This window comes from Ammospiza nelsoni, chromosome 4 (assembly GCF_027579445.1).
Source record: "Ammospiza nelsoni isolate bAmmNel1 chromosome 4, bAmmNel1.pri, whole genome shotgun sequence".
Classification (NCBI taxonomy): Eukaryota; Metazoa; Chordata; class Aves; order Passeriformes; family Passerellidae; genus Ammospiza; species Ammospiza nelsoni.
In genome coordinates, this window is record NC_080636.1 from 62,746,213 (window position 1) to 62,768,163 (window position 21,951).

At 44.8% G+C, this 21,951-nt stretch overlaps 1 protein-coding gene across 1 annotated transcript; it reads left to right on the top strand.

Moving 5' to 3' along the window:
- Window positions 1-5,119: 5,119 nt before the first annotated feature.
- REST (RE1 silencing transcription factor) lies at window positions 5,120-21,825 on the top strand. Its single transcript, XM_059469866.1, has 4 exons — window positions 5,120-5,193; window positions 6,251-7,161; window positions 13,294-13,377; window positions 16,361-21,825. Exons 2-4 carry the CDS (start codon window positions 6,261-6,263, stop codon window positions 18,055-18,057), a joined length of 2,682 nt encoding a protein of 893 aa, XP_059325849.1. The 5' UTR covers window positions 5,120-5,193; window positions 6,251-6,260; the 3' UTR covers window positions 18,058-21,825.
- Window positions 21,826-21,951: the final 126 nt, after the last annotated feature.

Consider the following 21,951-nt stretch of genomic DNA (forward strand, 5'->3'; position numbering starts at 1 on the left):
TAGTGAAACGATGTTTCTGTTGACTGAACAATTACTGGAGGCAAAGTGGAAAGGTTTATATGTTTATTTAGGCAATGTTTTCAACTTTTCCCCTCAGAACGGTTGCACTGATGCAAACAGCAAAGGCTGGAGAGCTGGGCTGGAGAGAATGCTGGAAGTTTTTAAAGTCTTTTTTTAGATTTATTGCATGATTTAAAGTACCCTCCCCTTGCTACTATAGAGTCCTGAACCCCTTTTCCAGTTCCTGGTACTGGAGGGGTACAGAGCAACAAAGGGCTCAATTAAGAAAGGGGTTAACATCCCACATTGGGTTTGGCTGATGACATTTCCAAGCCAGTGGGCATAGGAAGCCTGGAGAGAAGCAGGAGCAAGAGGACTGTGGCTTAAATGCAAAGGTGTTTAGGAAAGATAGGTGGAATTTCTGAACCTGAGGTGAATAAGACAGAGATTCCCAGCAGGATTTATTAAGAGTGAACATGCAGCACAGACTGAGAAGAACCCAAGGGTCTGAGAATGTGGTCAGCTGAGCCCCACTACACAACCACATGTTCCTTCTAAAGGGGGCCTTCCTCCTCCCTTGCTCTTCCTCTCACCCAGAAATTGTACATTACATCTTCTCTCCTCCCCACATAATCCCTGGTGTTGTCAATTAGCCAGTGGCAAAGCACAGAGGGCTGTTGCCTAAGAAACAGTTGCTCATCCAGGGAGATGTTGTAAAATGCCAGGCACACCATTCCCTATCCTGTCATCACCCAAGACAAAAAATGTGCATGTCCAAATCCAGTTACACCAGTGCTCCCATACGAGAAGAGCTTTTAAAAACAGTTTTATGAGTTGTTGCAGCTGGATGTCTGTTTAGGCTGTGGCACTGTAATTCCAGGCACAACATTACCCTCCCCCCGCAAACAGTTACTCGGGCAACTTTAGTTTTAGAAGCCAGGAATTGCTGCAGAGGATGAGGTGCTGTGTGCCTAGCCCTGACACCCAGCTGCACAGCTTTCAGCTGCAAACTTGAGATCACGTTTTCCACAGCACTTGGTACCTACTGCCTCTCCCTTCCATGGACTGAAATCATGTGGTACCAACCACATAAATGGGAACTGTGCAAAGTCTGATGGCACAAAATTAACTGTTCAGAGCATCTTGAAACAAACAGGACCTGACAGGATGTGTTTTGTGCCAGGTTCGTGATTTGAGTCAGATGGCTGTGGTGGATTAGGTCTGGCAGTGGCAGCCTGAACACTGGGTTTACTGCTTGGTAAAATCCCAGCCACAGCAGTTGGAAACAGTCTTATGTTAGATCTTAAAGATGGTTTGAAAAGACTGTGTTAAAATAGGTACAAATATTAAGGCTGATTGCTTGTAGAGAAATACCCTGTGAGTAAAAAAAGGTAACTTTCAGTAAAGGTAACTATCTTTTTGAAGAGTCTTAGCCTTCTTTGCACATGATATTTTGTATTGTATGAAATGGTGGCTTTGCCAAAGTTTGCCCCTTTCAGAGAAGGCAGCAAAGCCATAACAAATGCAATCTATCCTGTATGCTTTTGTGAAAGAGCAAAGTGAAGTAGCTAAGTGTGGATAATCTTCTGGAAACTAAAACTGACCCCTATTAGACCCACTTCTAGGCAGGAGTGAAAACATGGCATTTGCACTGACCTTGTAAGGTAAGACTAACCAATGCTGATCACTGACGAGGAGCTTTTTGGAGAAGTAGTTTTAGTATGTGTTGTTCTAGTGATCCTGTTCACCACACAGATGTGGAAACCTTCATGCTGGAAGGAGGGAGGAGGTGCCACACTAGCTGTGAGTCAGAGAATTTTACTGACTCATTAAAAAAAAGATAATTATTAGATTCCTCTCATCATGAGACCTGTGTCTACTGAAGGCTATAGAATGAGCTTGTTCAAAAGGATTAAGGCAAGAATTTCTGAGATGTAATTGATGCTGCATAGAGCTTGAAATTTTGGCCCATTCTGACCAAACATGACAATCTCATAAGTAGCAAACAAGGCAAACAAACCAAATGGAGACCTTTTTTTTTTAAACCCAGACAGCAATGCTTTTTCTCCATTAGCACCAAAAGAGATTTCTCTCAGAGCACAATAGTGCAAAGTGTATATATGGTGTGAGGCTCTGAATAGTGTTTGTATTGTTAAAGCAGTGCTTGTGGGATCTAATCCTGGCAGTGAAGCATTTATTATTTAATTTTTTTAGAACACTGGAACCATAAACACATTTTACAGTATTAACATAGACAGTTACGGCACATTGGCATACTTGCAGAGCACAAAAGTTGAGAAATCTGGTCAGACTGGTTTTTGAAAGGTGAAAGAGATCTCTGGTGAAATGATAAACATTAAAATACTATTAAGATAACATTAAAAGTGGTGCTTTCAGCAAGCAATCTGGTCACCAGGAAAAAAAAAAAGAAAGAGAAAAATCAGACAGTGCAAAAAACCTGCTTCCAGGCAATGAACCTAAAAGGGCACTATATGTCAAATCCAGTTGTGAAATTATACACAAAGGAAAGAACCAAAGTTCCCATAGGAACCCCAAGTCATCTGAAAAGCTTTAACAATTCTAAATGCAGTGCCTTTATTTTTATAACAGATGGATGTTAATATTGAAGTGTGCTTTCTATTAGAAACACAGTTTCAGCTCCCTGCTCTCCAGCTGATGCAGGATGGCAACAATCCATATGACTGTTAATGTCAACTTTCTTGTTTTGGCAGAAGTTTATATTTATGATTGCATTTTTTGCAGACATTACAGGCTTTGATGTGGAACATTTCTTTCGTGATACATATTCACTGCAGGACTATCTACATTCAAGCTGCTCGAAAGCATCCTGACCACTAAATAATTGATGTAGCCACTTCTGTGTACTGCTGAGATTTCTTGGGGTGCACATGTGGGATTTTTTTGGAAAGCATTGGAGAACTAACTGCACTTGACTGCTGGCATAGCTTAGGAGTGGTGTAACTTGGGTTTTAACCTATAAATCTGATGGGCAGCCCTAGAATTAAGGGGGTTTGGGAATGGCTCAGACTTAACATAGAGCTCAAAGGAGCTTTTCACTTGGGAATGCAACTTTTGTGTTTGTCTGGCATAAGGAGAGTGTTGAGCAAAAAAAGAGTTGTTTGCAAATAAGGCAAGTTCTGCAGGAAGAGGGGTAGGCAATGGCAATGTAAAAAACTACTTACAGAAACTGAAGTTGGTTTAGATTTTTTGGAGCCAAGAGGTCTGAGCCAGTAGCATCCATGTATTTCATAAAGGCAAAGCTTTGATGTGAGTCTGTCCCCCCGTGTCTGCAAGTTCCTCTGCCAGGGTAGCTGCTCAGAGCTGCACCCTGCATTAACACCAGAGCATACAAACCATATGTGTCCTGAGAGCAGTGAAGAGGGACGAAAGATACACAGAGTTTGCAAGGACATGGTGCCTAGGCGAGGGACCTTGGGTTAAGGTTTTAGGGCAACGTCTCACAAATAAATCTGTAACATAATATATAAAAACATATATAAATTCATAATCCATCATACGTGTATTACAGAGTTTCTCTTCTGGATGATGAAAATGACAGACAGGCAGATCTGGAGGCTGGAGAAAGGAGCTTGCCCTTGGGAAACAGAAATAGCTAGGGTAGGGCCAGGTGGCAAGATTGGCCAGCACACACACACACCGCATCTCTGCTGTCCGGGCCAGGAAGGCCGTTCTCACAGGAACAGATCAAGGATACTTTTTAGATTCTCAGTTTCAATATCTAACAAAGTATCTTTATTCTCCTTCAACATTTCCTGATGTAAGTTTACATTCTCCAGTTGTTTTTGTACCTAGGAAAAATCCCATTTGCTTTCCCCAGTTTCAGAGACGTTTCTGCTTTGCCAGTGGGGTGGCTGGCCCTGCCTCTGCACCCACTGCCAGGCGGTGCAGCACAGCTTGCTTTGCAGATGACACAGAGAGAGGGAGTTTTGCAGCCTCCCAGGGATGTCAGCCCAACAGGTGCCCACTCCTGCTGAAAATGTTGAGATTTAGAAATCAGCTCAGCCTGAGGAATTTCAGGGCCACGGAAAATTTTCCAATAGTTGTGGTGAAGAGCTACATGAGTGCCCAAGAGAATAAAGAACCACTAAGAAATTTGGGTTCCTCATTTAGGATTGGGATTGTCACCCAGGCAGGACTGGATGCTGCTATTGAGCTCTCCGTTGCAGCCAGTGAGTGCATGGTTGGGCTCAGCAAGAGCAACTTTTGGGGGTTTTCCCTAGTTTTGGAACAATGAGGACAATCTATGGAGGTTTTGAGTCCTATGGTTGCATACGGCAGTTTATGTTTTGAGAGCAATTTGGGTAGTTTAATGGCCTAGACCGTGGTGGAGAAGGGTGAATCACAGAATCAGTTAGGTTGGAAAAGACCTCTGGGGCCATTGAATCCAGCTTTTGACTGAACACCACCATGTCAGCTAGACCATGGCAAGAAAGGCCACCACATCCAGTCTCTCCTTAAACACCTCCAGAGACAATGACCACCACCTGGGGCAGCCCATTCCAATGTCTAACCACGTTTACCATGACTAATATCTAACCTAAAACTCCCCTGGTGCAGCTTAAGGTCTCCTCTCCTCACTAGTTGCCTGGAGGAAGAGATTGACCCCAATCTGGCACAACCTCCTTTCAGCTGCTTGTAGAGTGATAAGGTCACCCAGAGCCTTCTTTTCACCAGGTTAAACACCCAGTTCTCTCGGCTGCTCCTCACTAGACCAGTGCTCCAAACTCTCCACCAGCTTCGCTGCTCTTCTCTGGACTCGCCTCGTGAAGGCGATGCGGTGGGCACCGCCTCGCAGCTGGTCAGATCAGCGTTATCATCCCTGAACGGGACAAAGGAACTCACGGAAGCGGGGCCGGGCACGGACAGCTCTGCCCCTGCCTGGGCACGACCCCTCTCCTCGGCCGGGTGCCCCTTTCCCCTCGCCCTCCGCCCGCCCGGTGCCCCCGCCGCTGCCGGGTGACCCCGCTGGGCCCGGCCCCTCCTGCCGGGGGCGGGCGGGGCGGCGCCGCCGCTGCGCGCTGTGTGCTGGAATGCGGGGGCGCCTCCGCCCGCCGCCAGCAGCGCCTCCCGCCCGCCGCCAGCAGCGCCTCCCGCCCGCCCCGCCCCGCCCCGCAGCAGCCGCGCGGCCGGGCGGCCCCGCGCCGCCGGTGGGTGAGTGAGTGCGGCGGGGCCCGGCGGGGCCGGGCAGGGGGGGCCGGGAGCCGGGCGAGAGGCGCTGTCCAGGGCTGATCTGCGGCCGCCGGGCGGGCGGGGGCGGCCGGGCGGGCGGGCCGCGGGGCGATCAGCACCACGGCTAAGGAGCCGCGCCGGCCGCGGGGGCGCTCGCCGGGCCGCGCCGCCGCCGGAAGGCGAAGCCGTCGCCGGCCGGGCCGGGCCGGGCCGGGCGCAGCCGCAGGCCCGGGGCCCAGGAGCAGGCCCGGGGCGCCGCTCGCTCCCCCTCCCGCGGACGGGCATCGGGTGGGCGCGGCCGCTGTGACCTTGCCGGTACCGAGGCGCTTCCTCCGCCCCGCGCCCCCGCACCGGCGCCGCTGCCCTGCCCTGCCCGCCGCGGGGGGAGGAGGAAGCCGGGCGTCCCCGCCGGCCGGCGGCAGCGGGCGGGCCGGGGGCGGCGCGGGGAGGGCGCTTTGTGTGGGCAGGCAGAAAATGGCCGCATGCCTGTCAGGCAGGGAGGGAGGGAAGGAGGGAGGGTGGCGGGGGCACGGCCCGGCCCGGCTCCCCCGGCGGATGTGCGCCGGGCTGCGGGGAGGTCGCCGCAGGGCCGGGCCGCCCCCTTTTGTTGGCGGCCTTGGGCCGGCGGGGCCCTTGGGGCGGGCGGCGGCCGGACGGGCGCTCGGCGGAGCCCGGCCGCAGCGCTCACCGGCTGGCCCTGCACCCCCATCCCCCGGTGTCTGGCGTGGCGGGAGCCGCGGGGCCCGGCCCGGGTCACTCACCTGAGCCGAGCCCCGCCTGGGCCCTGGGACCCCGCTGTCAGCGCCTCCCACCCGTCCTCCACACGGTGGGATCCTGCACCACTCGTAGGGAAGAGCCCAACCACCCCATTGGCAAAGAACGAGACCCCCAGCTCTGGGTTCTGCTTCCCGCTGCCCCAGCGCCTCAGCAGAGAGCTGTAGTTTTTTGATGTTCCCTGGAGGGCTGCTTCGACGGTGCACAGCAGAGGAGACTTTTCCTCACTCCGGTGCTTACAGGTGTTCCTTTTCTCTTCCGACAGAATTACTGCCATGGCAACTCAAGTGCTGGGACAGTCTGGTGGGAACGGCCTCTTTCCCGGCAGTTCAAATATTGGCATGGCATTGTCCAATGACATGTATGACTTACAGGACCTTTCTAAAGCTGAGCTGGCAGCTCCTCAGCTCATTATGTTGGCAAATGTGGCCTTGACGGGAGAAGTTAGTGGCAACTGCTGTGATTACCTGGTTGGAGAAGAGAGACAAATGGCAGAACTGACAACGGTGGGGGACAGCAACTTCTCAGATAGTGATGGAGAGGGTATGGAAGATACCCAGACTGCAGAGAGTGACCGTGAGGCACCTGAAAATGTGGAATTAAGCTCCCTTGAGGTTCCTAGTGTGGAAACTCAAGGTCCAGCTGCTTGTTCCCCTGCTAAGACTCCCAGTGTGGACAAAGATGCCTCATTGGAAGCACCGGGTACTCCAGAAAGCACAGAGGACAAGTGTAAGAGCTTGAAGAGCAAACCATTTCGTTGTAAGCCTTGCCAGTATGAGGCAGAGTCTGAAGAGGAGTTTGTGCATCATATCAGGGTTCACAGTGCTAAGAAGTTCTTCGTGGAAGAAAATGCAGAAAAGCAAGCACAGGTGAAGGAGTCTGATTCCTGCACTGCAGAAGAGGTGGATTTCTCTAAGGGCCCAATCCGTTGTGATCGCTGTGGCTATAACACTAACAGATATGATCACTATCTGGCTCACTTGAAGCACCACAACAAAGCAGGGGAAAATGAGAGAGTCTACAAGTGTACCATATGCACATACACTACTGTCAGTGAATATCACTGGAAAAAACACCTAAGAAATCATTTTCCCAGGAAAGTGTATACGTGCTCAGAGTGCTCTTATTTTTCAGACAGGAAGAACAATTATATTCAACATATTCGAACTCACACAGGTAAGGTTTTAATCTTTTTTTGTCTGAAGTGCAGTAAGACTACTGAGAATATGTGATAAATGAAGGAAGCAGAGTCTTTTTGCAAAGTTTGTTCTATCTGATAAAGCTTTGTGCTCTCTTTTCTGGTGCTACCAGGTTATAGCCTAGTAGAATTTGCTTTCAGCTCCAGACTGTAGTCCTAGAGGGCTGAAGAAATGTCAGGTGCCCAAGAGGAGATGAAGGGCATTCTGTTTAGTAATTTTAAGCCAATTTTTTGAAGAAGGCATGACAAAGTGAACCTGTGATAATTGTCAGAGTCCACAACACCGAAACCTGATGTAGTCTAAAACCAAAACAAGCAGATTGACAAAAGGTGCCTGAATCCCATAGGTAGTTTTGAAAATGGTTCCTTTAGACTGAGCTGAAACTTGACTACAATGTAATTACAGAGAAGAGTGAGCTGATATATGCATGCAGAGGAGTTCTCCAGCATCCACGAAGTCAGAAGAGTTGAACAGTGAATTAATTCCTTTTAATGCTCAGAGGCTTCGTTTTTTTCCTAGGCCCTGCATCACTGCAGCAGCCAGAAGTAGACACACACTTCTGTTACCCTGTAGGAAGCCTTCCGGGGGGTCTGGCCTGATTTCCTGACTTCTCCTACCCTTGGTTTGTAATTGGAAGAGACAGTGTGAGGCCCTTTTTTTCCCTGGTGTATGGCAAGTGGAAGCAGAGGACTGTAGTGTTGCTGCTGTCCTGTGAGCTGGGACCTCAGGTGCCTTAGGAAATACCTTGGTTTTCAGCAGAGAGCCTCACCACCCTCGCACACGGGGAGTTCTGACCAACCAAACTCCTTTTGAGGGGGTTATTGCAGCCATCTCACCTCTCTGGGCCATGGGGTACAGTTACTTGGCCTCCTGATCCCTTTTGTGAAAGTGAGAGGGCAATTCAGAGCTTCCCTGCTGCTTCTTAGAAGCTTTTATTTCCACTGTGTCCGGGCTTTTCTGTGGAGAGGGCTCGCCTCACTTGCTAACCATCTCCTGGCGTGCTCACCTGACTTGGTTCCCCTTTACTGTAGACTGTGCTGGCTGAGCAAAACACTAGGGAATTTCTCCTTTAAAGTCGTGTTTTGTCACAGCAGTGGCATGAATGGTTTGGAGGTTTCAGTTCAGTTGTCTGCAGCTGTCTGGAAGGGGTGGGCACTCCGGAGGCCTCGGGGCTGGGCTTGAGCTGAACTGTGCAGGAGTTTGTGTTTGTCAGCTCGCTTTAGTGTCTGCTTTGTTGGGGCTGGTAGGGTCTGCTGGGTTTTTAGTACTTTATTCTTCCTAAGAATAGCTGCGTGCTGTTGTTCAGTGGATACCATCAATTTCAAATTCAGTCCTGTCTAAATATTTTTTCCTAAACAAGTAAACAAAGTTTATTGTGAGAGTTATTAGGAAAATGGTGTTGTTTATCCTCCAGTTCATTTTCTTTGTGTGTTTTGGAGGAGTTAACAGGAAAGAGACCAGGTAAAAATGGCAAAATAGTAGGAGAAAACCGAAATGAATCTTGTGGGGAAGTCATGGCCACATGTGAGTCAGTGCTTTGATTCTTGTCTAGTTTACATTTGCCTCAACTTTAAATAATTCTCTACTTATGTTTGTAGATGACATTAGGTCCCCCTTTCCGACTTCTGAAAGTCAACAACTTCCACTTGTTGACTTTTACAGGAACTACCATGTTTGCTGAGGAAGTGCTCTGTTATCACTGCATTTGACCAATTTACCAATGAACTGTATTAAAACTTTTTAAAAAATCAAGTGTATCCAGATCCTATTTTTTTTCCTTTGAACACAGTTGTGCAGTCAGGGTTTCTGGTTCTTTTAGTTACTGTAATTGAGCTGGAATGAGTGATTATGATTTCAGCATGTTTTAGTGTACCCTTGTAGGTGTTTCTTTGCTACTTCATAACTACAGTTAAGTTAAGTTAAGTTCTTTCAGGCAGTTCTTGCTTGATTAAAAGCTTCCAAATATGTTAGTAGAATAATTTAGGAATGTGCCTGGCTTCCAGTAATGTTGGTTTTGTGGAAGAGAGTGTTAGAGTACTAGAAGAATGAATAAGCTCCTGGCAGGTATATTTTACACACCAAGCTAAAAGTCTTTGCCAATACTAATGTGTATTGCCTTAAAGAACACAAACAAAACCAGAACGCACAAAAAATCCCCCCATACAACCCTCACCCAAAAAAACCCTGAGAAAACACCCACAGCTATTTTATAGTCAAAAGTATTTGCAGACTGTTTACATAACAATATTGAATTTAGTAAAAACTGGCTGAATGATGCTAAAATAGCTTTGGATTGTAGTTTTCATTTAAAACTAAAAAAAATATTTGTTGGGAAAAATAAATGGGTTACATCCATCCATCATTTTCTTCCTACTCTATGGATTCAGGATATTAAAGAAGAAAGTTGGAATTGTTTGTTTCTTTGGTTTCCTGATTGCTAATAGGTTAAATAAGTTTGGATACATGCTTTTCTTTCTCTCCTGTTTTTTTGTTCCTCATCAGACTTTTTTGTGGGGGAAATGCCTCTTTGCAGTTAATTTGATTCTCCTGTGTTAGAGCCATACAATTTTCTGAAACACTGACAGTACAGAGTGGAGTTTCACAGGATACATGTGCTGCTGCTGGAGAAGGGCAGTCTCAGTTTTCTACCTATATCCTGGGACTAGTTGATTCAGCTCACTAAAATGGAGTAAAGGAATAAAAGTACTCCTTTCCTCTTCCCCAGGTTGGTTTTCTGCTGGTTAGTGAACTTAGTTGCCTTACTAATGACACATGCAAATACCAGAGCATGTGGCTGGGAGCAGGGAAGGGGGCTGCATGCTAGCACCTTGCATGATTGGGAAAAATACCAATCCTTGGCATGTTTGGGGACCACAGGAAGACAGGCAGAAGTTATCTGCCTGCCTGTTGTTGCTTTCATTCATGTTGAAAAGCAGCTGTCCCAGAACCTGCCCTGTGCTGAGGATACCTTGCAGCTTGTGACAGTGCTTGTGGGACAGGCTGCTGACAAATGTTGGGCACCTTGGGCAGAGGGTGCCACAAGGATCCTACAGATGGTCATAGGGTTGTCACCTGGGAAAGCTGCATCTAGAAGGGCCTGTCTGCTGCCCAGGAGTGGCTGGCTGGAGTTGTTCAGGACAGTCTGTTCCTCTGCTGCTCGTCAGAAAGGACTCTTTGTGTCAGGGGCAGATCTACCTGGGCTCGTTTGTGCTCGTTAGACCTTTCATACCAAGTTTTGACTTGATTTACCTGCTGATTCTGGAGCTGTACTACGGGCAAGACAGTGCAGCATTGTTCTCTTTCTTTTTTCTTTATTTTGCTTGTTAGAAGAAATTTCTGGAAAACTTCACTGAAAATAATCTGAAGGGCTATATAACTAACATCTGCTTCAGTCAGTAGCTAAAGTGTTCTGTGCCTAGTTTTGGACTGGTTTTGGTTTGGTTTGTGGTTGTTTGGTTTTTTTGTTCGTTTGTTTGGGGTTTTTGTTTGTTTGTTTTGTTTTTTTAATTTAAATTTTGGTTGTGAGAGGGGATCTTTCTTGCTTGCCACTCTGTTTGAAGTTTGATGGAAGCAGATTTGTTTCCAGCAGATGGGACTTCTAATGGCGTTATAAAAAAAGGCTTTATCAAGAGGTTTTTGAGGAATACCTTTGGTGCAGGTAGCTCAGTGTGCAAGCTGCAGTTCGAGATCAGGTTTTGCTCAGGGTGAGGGCACAGAGAGGCCATGGGCTGCCAACCCTGTGCTGCTGGTGCCAGCCAGATGGATGGACATTGAGAGACACAGCAGGAGCCATGAACTGCCAAACTTTGGGATAACAAAGCAGATGAAGACTGGGGAGGCCAGCAAGGTCGACATGGAGAAGCTCAGCAGCAGGAACAGAAGACTGGGGAGGAAGAGTGAGATTTGTGTGCAGGTAGATTGTGAGAGTATAAAAGTGCAGGGGTTCCACTCTTGGGTCCTTTTTGGAGGCAACAGTTCCAGGTGTTTCTGTGTTACTGTGCCATGAGTAAGTGGCTTTATGGAATGGGACATCTGAGACTGCTGTGGGAAACCTGGGGTGAAACTGGTAAGGAAACCCTGTGTGAGTGAGGCGTGCAGAGAATCACAGGGGGCACCGTTGGGTCACTGGAGCCACCCACCATGAAAGGGCTTCAGTCCCAGCAGTCTGGCCTCGGGAGTGTGACTCTTGAGAGTCTCCTGCATGGTCACACTGGGAACTTCCCGTAACAAGATGGTCTTAAACTTGTATGCCGATGTCAGTGTGCCTGTTCATTTGCATAGAGTTAAGTGCCTGCTTGAGCTTTGGCTAGATTGGGGCTTATTCTCTAAGTGTCTTCTGGAGAGGTTTTTTTAATGGCTTGTTTGCATATAATGAAACAGCTTGTAAAATTACAATACAAATCCTTTGGGGAATAGTATTTGACAGAACAGCCTGTACAATGCGTTTAATTCTCAAGTGGCAATAACACATTTAAAATTACTTGTGGTCATTATACTTAAATCTAGTATGTTTTGTGGCTGTGCCCTATGTAAAAAAGTCCATGAAAGGAAGCCTGTTTCACATTCCTAATGTTGTAGCTAACTTTACAGATATGAAATTTCAGGTAATAGGAAGAAGATATGACTGAATATTTCAAGACCTTTGGCCACATATTTTTTAATTGTAAGGAGTAATTTAAGACCAAAACCATTTCTTTGTGCCAAAAGGACTGCCCCCCCCTTGAGCATGACTTAATCTTATTGTGTGTATTGTGCCAATCTCCTACCTTGTTTTAATTGGAAAGGGAGGGGAGTTGTGGTTGTTAGGCTGAATTTACCTTTAAACTGCTGATCTAATCAAGAACGATAGTCTAAATGTTTGATGGAAGGAAGAAATGTGGAATTAATCTGCATTACAAAGGCCGGTTCTACTGCTGTTTTGGCACAGGCCAGCAGTGGAGCCTCACATCACACACTGGCAGATGCAGATCTTTGCTGCTGCAGATAGAGCTGTGCCTCTGAAAGTGAACACATACCCTGTGTGCAGGGCTCTTGTGGATGTCCAGGTCTCTGTGATTTAGAGAGCACCTTGGTTGTATACCTCATATGTAGCAAATTTATCAAAATGCTGTAGTGTAATTCTGGCTATGAATTGAATAAATACTAGGACTGAGTAACTTCTTTTTCCCTTTTCAGCTTCACTCCTCTCTTCTCTTGTGGATGTCCACCCAGGACTAAAAAGTGTTTGTAGGGAAGACAGTGTGTTAGCAGTTTGGGGCAGACACCCCTGGTGCTTATCCAGACCTGCCTAACATGTTAATTATAAAACTGTCTGCCTTTGTTTGGAGCTTGTCTTCACTTGAAAAAGATTTTCAAGTATCATTGTACTGAAACAAGTTTTAGCTACAATTGCAAGCTGACTGTCCTCAGTGGAGATATAATTTATGACTGTTTAGTTTCCATTAGTTCTCCAGAACCAATAACTCTTCAGGCAGGGGGTTTTGAGTCTTTTGAAATAAACGTTTATGCTGCACTTAAGCTTTTGCTAGCAGCATAATTTCACTGATCAGGACATCATGCTTTTCCATGCTGCAAACTATTTTCACTCTGCCAGTAAAACTTTGGAAGCAAAGACCTGCTCTATCTGCACTTGTGTTCTGGTAAATGCAAGTCCATGTGGAATGGATGGTCATATCCCATCTTAATCCAAATTAAATACGGAGGTTTCAGGTAAGATGTTAAGCAAAGCAAGAATGTACCCTGTTTCTTACAGGATCTTTTGTGCATCTTCAGAGTGTTGGGAGAAGATGCTGTAGGGAAGTCAGGTCTGGTGGCTTAAGGCTTCCTAAAGTTGTCTGTCCTCATAATCTTTTGGCTGAGGTTACAGTTGACCCCAGGTGGACATTAGGATGTGCCTCTGTCGTATCCTGCCCTTTTACTACCCTCATTCACAAGGCATGACATGTTGCAGTGGTCCGGCTCGGGCATTTGCTTCTCACTGTCCCTTTGCTGAGAGATAACACGCTCTCAAACACAGTGTGAGGATCTGTGCCAGCCTCCCCTGTGTGGCTTGGTAACCAAGTTTGGGAATGTGCTGTGTTTCGTAACTCCTTTGCTGTTTGTTTTGCAGGGGAGCGACCCTATCAGTGTGCGATGTGTCCCTACTCCAGCTCTCAGAAGACCCATTTAACCAGGCACATGCGCACCCACTCAGGTTGGTACGGGGGGGCAGCAGTGACTGAGGAAAGGGGTGCCTCACAGTATCACAGCATCCTGCAGTCACAGGGCACCTCTGCAGCTCATCTGGGCCACACCCTGCCTCCAGAAGGGCCACTTAAAGCAGTCTGCCCAGTTCTGTGTGAGATGCCATCTTAGCCAGTAGGGCCTGGGCTTTAGTTCCTTTTTAAATGGAGAAGGTTGTCTTGCTAAAGAATGTTAAGTGTCATGAATAAAACTGAAAATGGAAATATATATTCTTTCTTTTACTTTTCAAGATCTATTCTGATATTCATAGGGCTGCTCTAGTAGTCCTAGTAATAAATACAACGTTGTGATGATACACTGTCTGCTTCATAGCTGAGTTCAAATCAGTGAAACTGGGAACATTTTGAGTAGATGAGAATTTACTTTGTGAGGCCTAGTATTGTATCTCATCTAGGGGTTCTGAGGGAACCCTTAGCTTTTGTTCAGTATGACACAGTGGTGTAAATTAGTGTCTGCTTATGGCAAGGAGGCACAGGAGGAAAAAGCAAACTCACAGGATGTTCACAAGTGACTCAGTCTTGTGGCACTAAAAGCCAAAGTAGCAACTTTCACTAGCCTTTATTTCCCATTACTGGTTGTGAGCTGTGGTGTTGCAAACATTTGCTCTCATGCTCTTGCAAATCTCTTTTTGAATGAATTAACAGCATTTTTTGAGAGTTGTGACACCATAGACACAAGCATAGTCATCCTTTATGACTCTCATTAGGGAGTTCATATAGGCCTGAGCCTGTGCTTTTGATTTGTTTTTGTAAAATTGAATTGACCAGCCCTAGGTGAATTCTTAATGCTGACAAACAGGAGTTGAAGTCTCCTGAACAAAAATTGTCTCAATTTCAATTGATGAGGCTTTTAATTGAAACCAAGAGACAGACAGTTGTAACTGTAGTAGAGAGGGGCTTGGGTCCATTAAAAATAGCCACCTTTAAAATGACATGTCAGTATTTTGGTGTGAGAATTTTGTGAATGTAGTATTCTGCTTTCAGAAACAAAAAAAAAATTTGGTTGAGCCTCTGGTTTGCAAATGAACCACCAAATTTGCAAATGGTTTGGTCAATACCAAACCTGGAAACCATTTCATGAACATGTTGCTCTGCCCTTGTTCTGTGCAAGGATGTCTCAACTCCACAGGAGGTAAGGAGTGGGATCTGCTTGTGGCCCCTGCCTCAAAAGTCTCTGAGGGAAGGCATGACTTTTGCTATCAGGGATCTTAATAGCTCTCCTAAACCCTATTGTATGTTTTGTTGCATTGCCCAGGCAGCTGCACCTTTTCTATAGCAATTTTTGGACTCCTGCAGTTGACAGGCTGGCTGTTTAAGGCCCATGGGTGCTGTAGCTTTCTTTCCATGTTAGACAGCAAATGGCAGTGGCCTAGAGCCTAATTCACAGCTGGTTTTAGCCATCTTGGTACATATCCTTTTCACTTGCACAGTAAAGCCCCAGGATTTAGTTAAGGCCATGGACACAAGCTCTTCACATGCTATCTTTGAGTTACCCAATTGCACTCTGTGCACTTAGAACAGCTTGTTCATGTGTATGTAAGAGAGGCTGTACTTGTCCTCCCACAGTGCAGCACAGAACTGTCCTTTGAAGTGTTGGTGATAAAGGCTCTGTACTTGGAGGAAGGATGAGCAATAAACACATCAAGCTTAAACTTGTAGAAAATGTCACCAGGAAGTGGGATGAAAAAAGAAGGAAGTAAAGTGGTGAGGGAGGGAATCAAAGTAGCTCTTCTTTAAATAATAAATAGATGCTGCAGACAGACATGAGACAATTTGGACTCTTAAACAATTGTCCCCCTGGTTTCTGCCAGGGAGGCAGCACAGCCTTTTCTAGAGTTTGTGAGGGTGTTGCATATCTTGTGGTTAACACACAAACAGGCACCACATCTTCAGTGCAGGCTGGCTGGTCTCCTGAGTCATGCCACAGAGCATGCTTGAGTATGGGCAGTGGCTTGCAGGGGTGGGAGAAGCACCTATTGTATCATGAGCACAAGGGACTGGAGTGGATTTTCAGCATACTGAAGAAGTAGCATGCATTAGTGCTGCAGATCAGTTTTGAGATGCTGGTTCAGAGCTCAGGAGCATCCCAAATTCCTCAGCTAAATTTGCACATACACAGATGCTCCCAAAGTATTTCTGGACTTGGGTTGTTGCACTAGAAGTGTTCTTCCTATTTGCTTTGATGTGTAAGGGGAAAGCTACTTCTGCTGCAGTGGCATGCATTAAGCAGAACATTTCAGGAACACTTCTATAGGAGTCATTACACTAATATGAATGCAGATTTTAATAGTAACGTGATGGCTGTGGACTGCATTTGGTTGCCTTGCCAAGAGTAGCCTGCAGCCAGAGCACTATGTGTTTGAGGCACTAAAACAGCGAACAGAATTTTTTCAGAGGTAAAGATCATCTGGACACCCCTTTCATGTTCTTAGGTTTTGCTAGCTTCTTTTCCCTCATTTCCTTTTCAATGCAAACATGAAGTATGCTAAATCTGTATAAAGTTGGACTTTTTTGAAACGTTTGTGTGAAACCGCTATTCATCAAATGTTGCATTTCCATTTTTCTACAATGCATTCAATGGACCAGTTGGGTATGGATTCCATTTGCTAATATTACTGTAGAGAGATCTCTGCCGGTATGTATGCCTAGCCAGAACCTGTGACGTTGTTACTGCTTGTTTGGTTTTGGATCCCCTTCCTCCCAGCCCTCACTCCTTCTCTCTTTTTTTTTGTATTTTGTTCTTAGTGTCTTGTGAATGTGTTTGTGACTCGTGGATTTCTTATGTTGACTTTGCTTAATTTTAAAGGCGCATGGATATTTTTTTTTTATCCTTTAAAGTTTCATATTTCTATATCTGTATTAGTGGGAAGTAAGTGTCCCACAACCACCATGCTTAATAATCACCATCATTCCCTTCCATCCTTCCTTCCTTAGGTGAGAAGCCATTCAAATGTGACCAGTGCAGCTACGTGGCCTCAAACCAGCACGAGGTGACTCGTCACGCGCGGCAGGTGCACAACGGGCCGAAGCCTCTGATCTGCCCGCACTGTAACTACAAAACCGCTGACCGCAGCAACTTCAAAAAGCACGTGGAGCTCCACATCAACCCGCGCCAGTTCCTCTGCCCTGTCTGTGACTATGCAGCGTCTAAAAAATGCAACCTGCAGTATCACATCAAGTCCAGGCATCCCGATTGTTCTGACATCACCATGGATGTCTCGAAGGTGAAGCTACGGACTAAAAAGAGCGAAGCTGACTTTTCTGAGAGCGGTAATGACAAAGTGGAGAAGGAGCCGACAAAAGGGGATTCAGCTGCAAAGAAAACGGAGAAAATTGTGAAGGTGGAGAAAAAAGATAATTCGGCAAAGGAAAAGAAGTCAGTGAGCAATGTTTCTGCAGGCCAGGTGACAACCAGAAGTCGGAAATCGGCTTCAGAAAACAAGGAGGTGGATATTAAAACTGAGAAAAGTACTGAGAAAACATGTAAAACAAAGAAGGTCAAAAGAAAGGCAGAGACTGAGGCTACTTCCTCAAAACAAGAGCCTGCAAATGATACCTCAGTAGTAACAAAAAAGAAAAAGAAAGTGGAAGCTAAACCCAGAGACTGCCAGGAAGCTCAAAAAAGTGATGTTGCACCAGAGGAAGAGCCTAAAAAGCAAAATTCTTGCCTCAAGAAAAACAGAAAAAAGAAAGCTCTGAAAATTAAGCACAGTAAAAAAAGCAGTAAACCTGATCAGGAGAAGATTGAAGAAGAGGAGATGCCAGATGAGTATCCTGTCACAAAAGAAGATGGAGACATGAAGCTGGACACTGAGGGCGGTGACCAAAAGGAGCAGGATCCCACTGACACAGTGGCATTAAACAACAACAGCGGTCAAGCTCTCAGCGGGGAGAGCACTGATCCCAAAGGAAACTGCATCCAGGGTCCAGGGCAGCTTTGTCTGCCAGCTCAGGATGCAAACACAGAAGGTGAGGTAGAGGACCAAGAAATGCCTGCGGCAGTAGGAGAGAGTGAAGACGCTGGTGGTGCAAAAGAGGAGGAGACAGAGGCGGACAAAGGGGAAGACGCTTGCTCTGAGGAATCTTCCCATGCAGTGTCTTCTGAAAAAAGTGTGGATGTAGTCATGGATGTGGTACCAGATCTGGCACCTGAGAAGGAGCCAGAGGAAACTGTGGCAGAAACTGAGACTAACTCCAGCCCGATGGACCTGTCCAAGACATGCCTGCCAGCGACAGAGTCCACAGGAGATGCTGTGCCAGCGCCTGTGTCCGCAGCAGGGTGTACACAAAGCCCTAAAGTGGCTCTGTCCTTACCTCGGGATAGCACAGCCGTGAATGAATCTCAGGAAATGGAGGAGGATGAGGGCATCCACAGCCACGAAGGCAGTGACATCAGTGATAACATATCAGAAGGGAGCGACGACTCGGGGTTAAACGGTGCTCGCTCTGTGCAAGAGGAAACGAGTCCAAAGATGTCACAAGGAGCTCCAGACCCCACCGTGGCCAGGGAGAACTATGTGTGCATTTTTTGTGACCGCTCATTTAAAAAGGAGGGTGAATACAGCAAGCACCTCAACAGGCACTTAGTTAATGTGTATTATCTTGAGAAGGCAGCAAAAGGGCAGGAGTAGAAATAGCTGTGGTTTGGGGAATCTTCTTTTGTAAGATCTTACACAGCTTATGTAAAAATACTGTAGATTTTTTTTAAGCACGGTTTGCTTTAGTGTCTGCATTGGTTTCTTTTTGGTTTAGTTTTTTTTTTTTTAAGTTGAAAATATTTTTGACAACTTTATGTGTCATGGTGAACTCGTTAACTATTGGATCTCTTAATCAGAGAAAGCAGGTAGGGTGTATGAGGTTGTGTCCTATAAAGTCACTGTAAGCTTCTAGTCTATTAGCTTATGCAGCTCTTTTATAAACTGAGTTTTAGGAACAAGACTGGAGCTAGCAATATACAAGTTGGATGTTTATAGAGCCACTGGCATAAGTTGCTTTTTGTTCTAGCAGCCAACTCTCTTTCTCTCCCTTTTTCCCTTTCCCTTTTTTTATTTTAGTTCTTTTCAATGTATCTTGATGTTCAAAGTGTTAAACTACTTGATGGTTTTTCTACCAGGAAGATAGCTTCTATTACATAAAGAGCACTTTGTAAAAGAAATCAAAGTTGGCTAGTGATGAACATAACTGTTTAAGCTAATTACAATTATGAACGTACATTTCAGGTCCCCTAAGCGTGAATGATGAGCCAAAATTTGAGAGCAGTCCTTCCAACTTTTGATTGGAGAACCTCTGTCTTGATTAATATCTTAATCACTGATCTGTAATTGGCTTTGTTGTGGGGGAGCAAGTTTGTTATTTTTAATTCCTGCTTTTTGTTTTTTGATTGTGCTTTAAGGGCTTAAAATGTTGCACTTGTTTTTGATTTTTACCTATGCAGTTTAATCTTCTAGGAATAGTGCTTGTGCAGTATATGTACACTTTATATATGCATGTTTGGTTTTGTATGTGTAAGTTTTTTTTATCTGGAAACGTTCAGACTTGTTGCTTACAGTGGGACAGTTTTCTGTGGCAGTTTTCTGTGATGCTCCTTACTGCAGATTTTTCTTGTTTTCCTGGGGTGTGATTAACTGTGCGTGAAGTTGCTAAAATTATGAACTGCTTGGCTATGTATTTTTTACTGTGTTTAGAATTGTAGAGTTCTTGAGCAAAACAATACCAATGCAGTTCCAGAACACTTTTACGGGATTTATTCTGTCATGGAAATGCCACTTCTGATACTTTGAATACACATGCAGAGTAATAAATTGTGATTTATAATTTGGGATCACCAGACAGGAAAATAATCTCTCTCAGTGGAAACAGTCTGCAGATTCTGCAAGTCTGGAATTTTTTTTTCCCTTCCATTTTCATTTTTGTGGTGGACAGCAGTCAAATTTCATGAGCTTTAAAAAAATAAAATAGTAGCAGTGATATAATCTAACATCTCATACACAAAAAAACCCAGCAAACAAATAAAGATGAATCAACTGGTAAGCAACAAACCTGGCATTTAAAATCTGTAGGAATTTCTGCTCCATATTAATTCAAATTGCATTTAATAAAACCATCCTGCTTCCATGCAGAGAGAAACATGCAAGTTACCAGATTGTCATCTCAGGTCTGCATGTCATACGAGGAGTTTTTAATTCTAAACAGATTTAATTTCCAGCTCACACAAATGCAAGAGAGATTGCTTACCTGACTGCTTGTGGCCAACCAGCGGCAAAATGTAAACAAAACCCAAACCAGTAGGGAAGAAGCAAAACCCTCCAGGTCCCATCTGTGCCCTCTTCTGACTGTCACTAGCTGCTTTTCCAGTGGGAGCAGTTGGGGACAGCTCCAAAGAAGCAAATTTGGAGTCAGGTGTTACTTGGGGAGTGGAGTTGAAGAGCTCAGACAGCATTTGTCAGAGCACTTTATTGCAAGTAACTCTCTCTGTGTAAGCTCTGGAATAAACCCCATTCTTCATGGTGTTGTCCCCACAGCATCTTCCCCTCCAAACAAACCCACTGCTGTGAAAGAATTGAGAGCAACAATGCTACATTGCTTCTGCTTTTGGGAGAGATTGGTAATAGGAGGCCAAAGATTTGAGAGGGAAGGCATCCCTCATGGCAGACATAAGTTGTATAATGTATAGTGAGTTTCTGTTTGCATAGATAGTGTTCAATCCTTACCTTGGCTGTGACAATCATTGTCAACTCAAGATCAAGTTGCAACTATATTTATGTTAAACATTAAGAAAACAAACCTAGTTGAATTGTTTTCCTAAACTACCAGTTGTAATAGTTTTAGATGTATTTTTTTTCTTCATAATAGTGTTTCTTTATCTATAAATGTTGCCACCATTTGTGAGTGATGTGAGCAGATGCTGGGCATTCCAGTGCTGTGTAGAGATTTAAAGCTCCCTTCCTATCCTTGCGAAGAGCCTTTGCCATTTTGTGAGAGACTTCAAGGACTTTAGCTATGTTCAAGTAAACTCATGGACTGGCCTGATTATTTTTTCCTGTTATTTTTTTAATGGAAACAATGCTGTTAACTGACTTTAAAGTTCTCTCTGTGAGACAAAAGCAAAGGTGATTCTCTGAAATACTGTGCTGCACATTTCTGTGAAGTGGTCAAGGTTTCAATGCTTGATCTGACAAGAACTCTTCAAAGACAACAGCTGGCTCCTCTTTGGTGGAGTTTCCTACCTTCCTACAAGACGAGAAACTGAAAATAAATTATTAACGTATTAAGAAGAAGAAAAGTTGATTTTTTCTATCTGAGACCCATCAAGAACATCCTGAACTAGCTAATCTTGGTGCAGAACTATGTTGGAATTCTCTGCAGGGTTTGGGATTATGTTACAGTAAAAAGGCAAGGATGTAATGCATTATGTTTATCTCAAATGTTAGGCACTGCTAATATGAGTATTTCAGGGGAGTGTGGGTCATGTAGCCCACCATATATGGTGGTCTTACATTGCTGTCTCCCTTTAAACAACGCCTTTTTTTTTTTTTTTTTGGTCTTTTTCAATATTGTTAAATTATTTTGTGTTGGTTTTGGCAATGCTAGCATGTTTGTGTTTTTTGGCAATAATATCTGTATTTGTGTTCAGCCTCCAATACGTGGTTGGAAGGATTAGCATGCTGATATACCCCTACACTGCCAGCCCTTGGTTGAGTCATGTGTTTTGGGCTTTTTCTGTATGAATCTATACACTCAAACTAACTGCCCCGAAAAATGGTCCAGAAATGGCTAGCTAGGCACCTAAAATCCATGGTTTGCAATTGATGTTTCTGGATTTTGATGATCTAGGCTGAAACTTCAGTCATTTAAAGAAAAATGTTTAACAGCTGACAGGCCAGTTAAGATACAGTAAAGTAATTGATTTCAACTGATTTAATGTAGCTGAAAGGTATTAAATCAAATTCAAGTATTTTCTTGAATGTCAGTTGTGTAGATATGTGGCGTGGATATGATATTAACAGAATCCAAATAGCTAAAGAAATTGTTTTATGTGTACATATATTATCCCCCCTCTAAAATTACACTAGCTAACAAACTTTTGTAAGCTGGCATGGAAACATGTTTATGATGTTTAGTTGCACCATGTTTGATGCTTTTACAGTGCAATACTTGTATTCTCTGAATTAAACCAAAGGTAATTTTTTTCATGCTCTCTACTGTAGTGCATGACAGTCTTTTCTGCGTTTGTAATAGATGTAAAACGACCGGATCATACTTCCTGTTTTTACCTAAATCATGTATAAGAAGTCTTTTGTTCAAAATGTAGTATAAAGTTAAACTAAATTGCATTATATTAACCTTTACAAGTGTATTTTCCTAAGCATAGTTATGATTAAATAAACTTTATTAAAGTACCTTCATCTTCTATCTTCCACTTATTAATGGCTGTGGAAGCCATTTTTAATTAGAGGCAGGAGCATTGCCAGTGTCATTGACAGAGCTCCTCAAGACCTCAAGCCAGGTGAGCCTGGGGGAGTCAG

Excerpts from the sequence above, each read along its gene's own strand:
- REST (XM_059469866.1), top strand. The coding sequence starts at position 6,261 with ATGGCAACTCAAGTGCTGGGACAGTCTGGTGGGAACGGCCTCTTTCCC. Across the intron at positions 7,162-13,293 it reads ACATATTCGAACTCACACAG|GGGAGCGACCCTATCAGTGT; the intron begins GTAAGGTTTTAA and ends TTTGTTTTGCAG. Across the intron at positions 13,378-16,360 it reads GCACATGCGCACCCACTCAG|GTGAGAAGCCATTCAAATGT; the intron begins GTTGGTACGGGG and ends TTCCTTCCTTAG.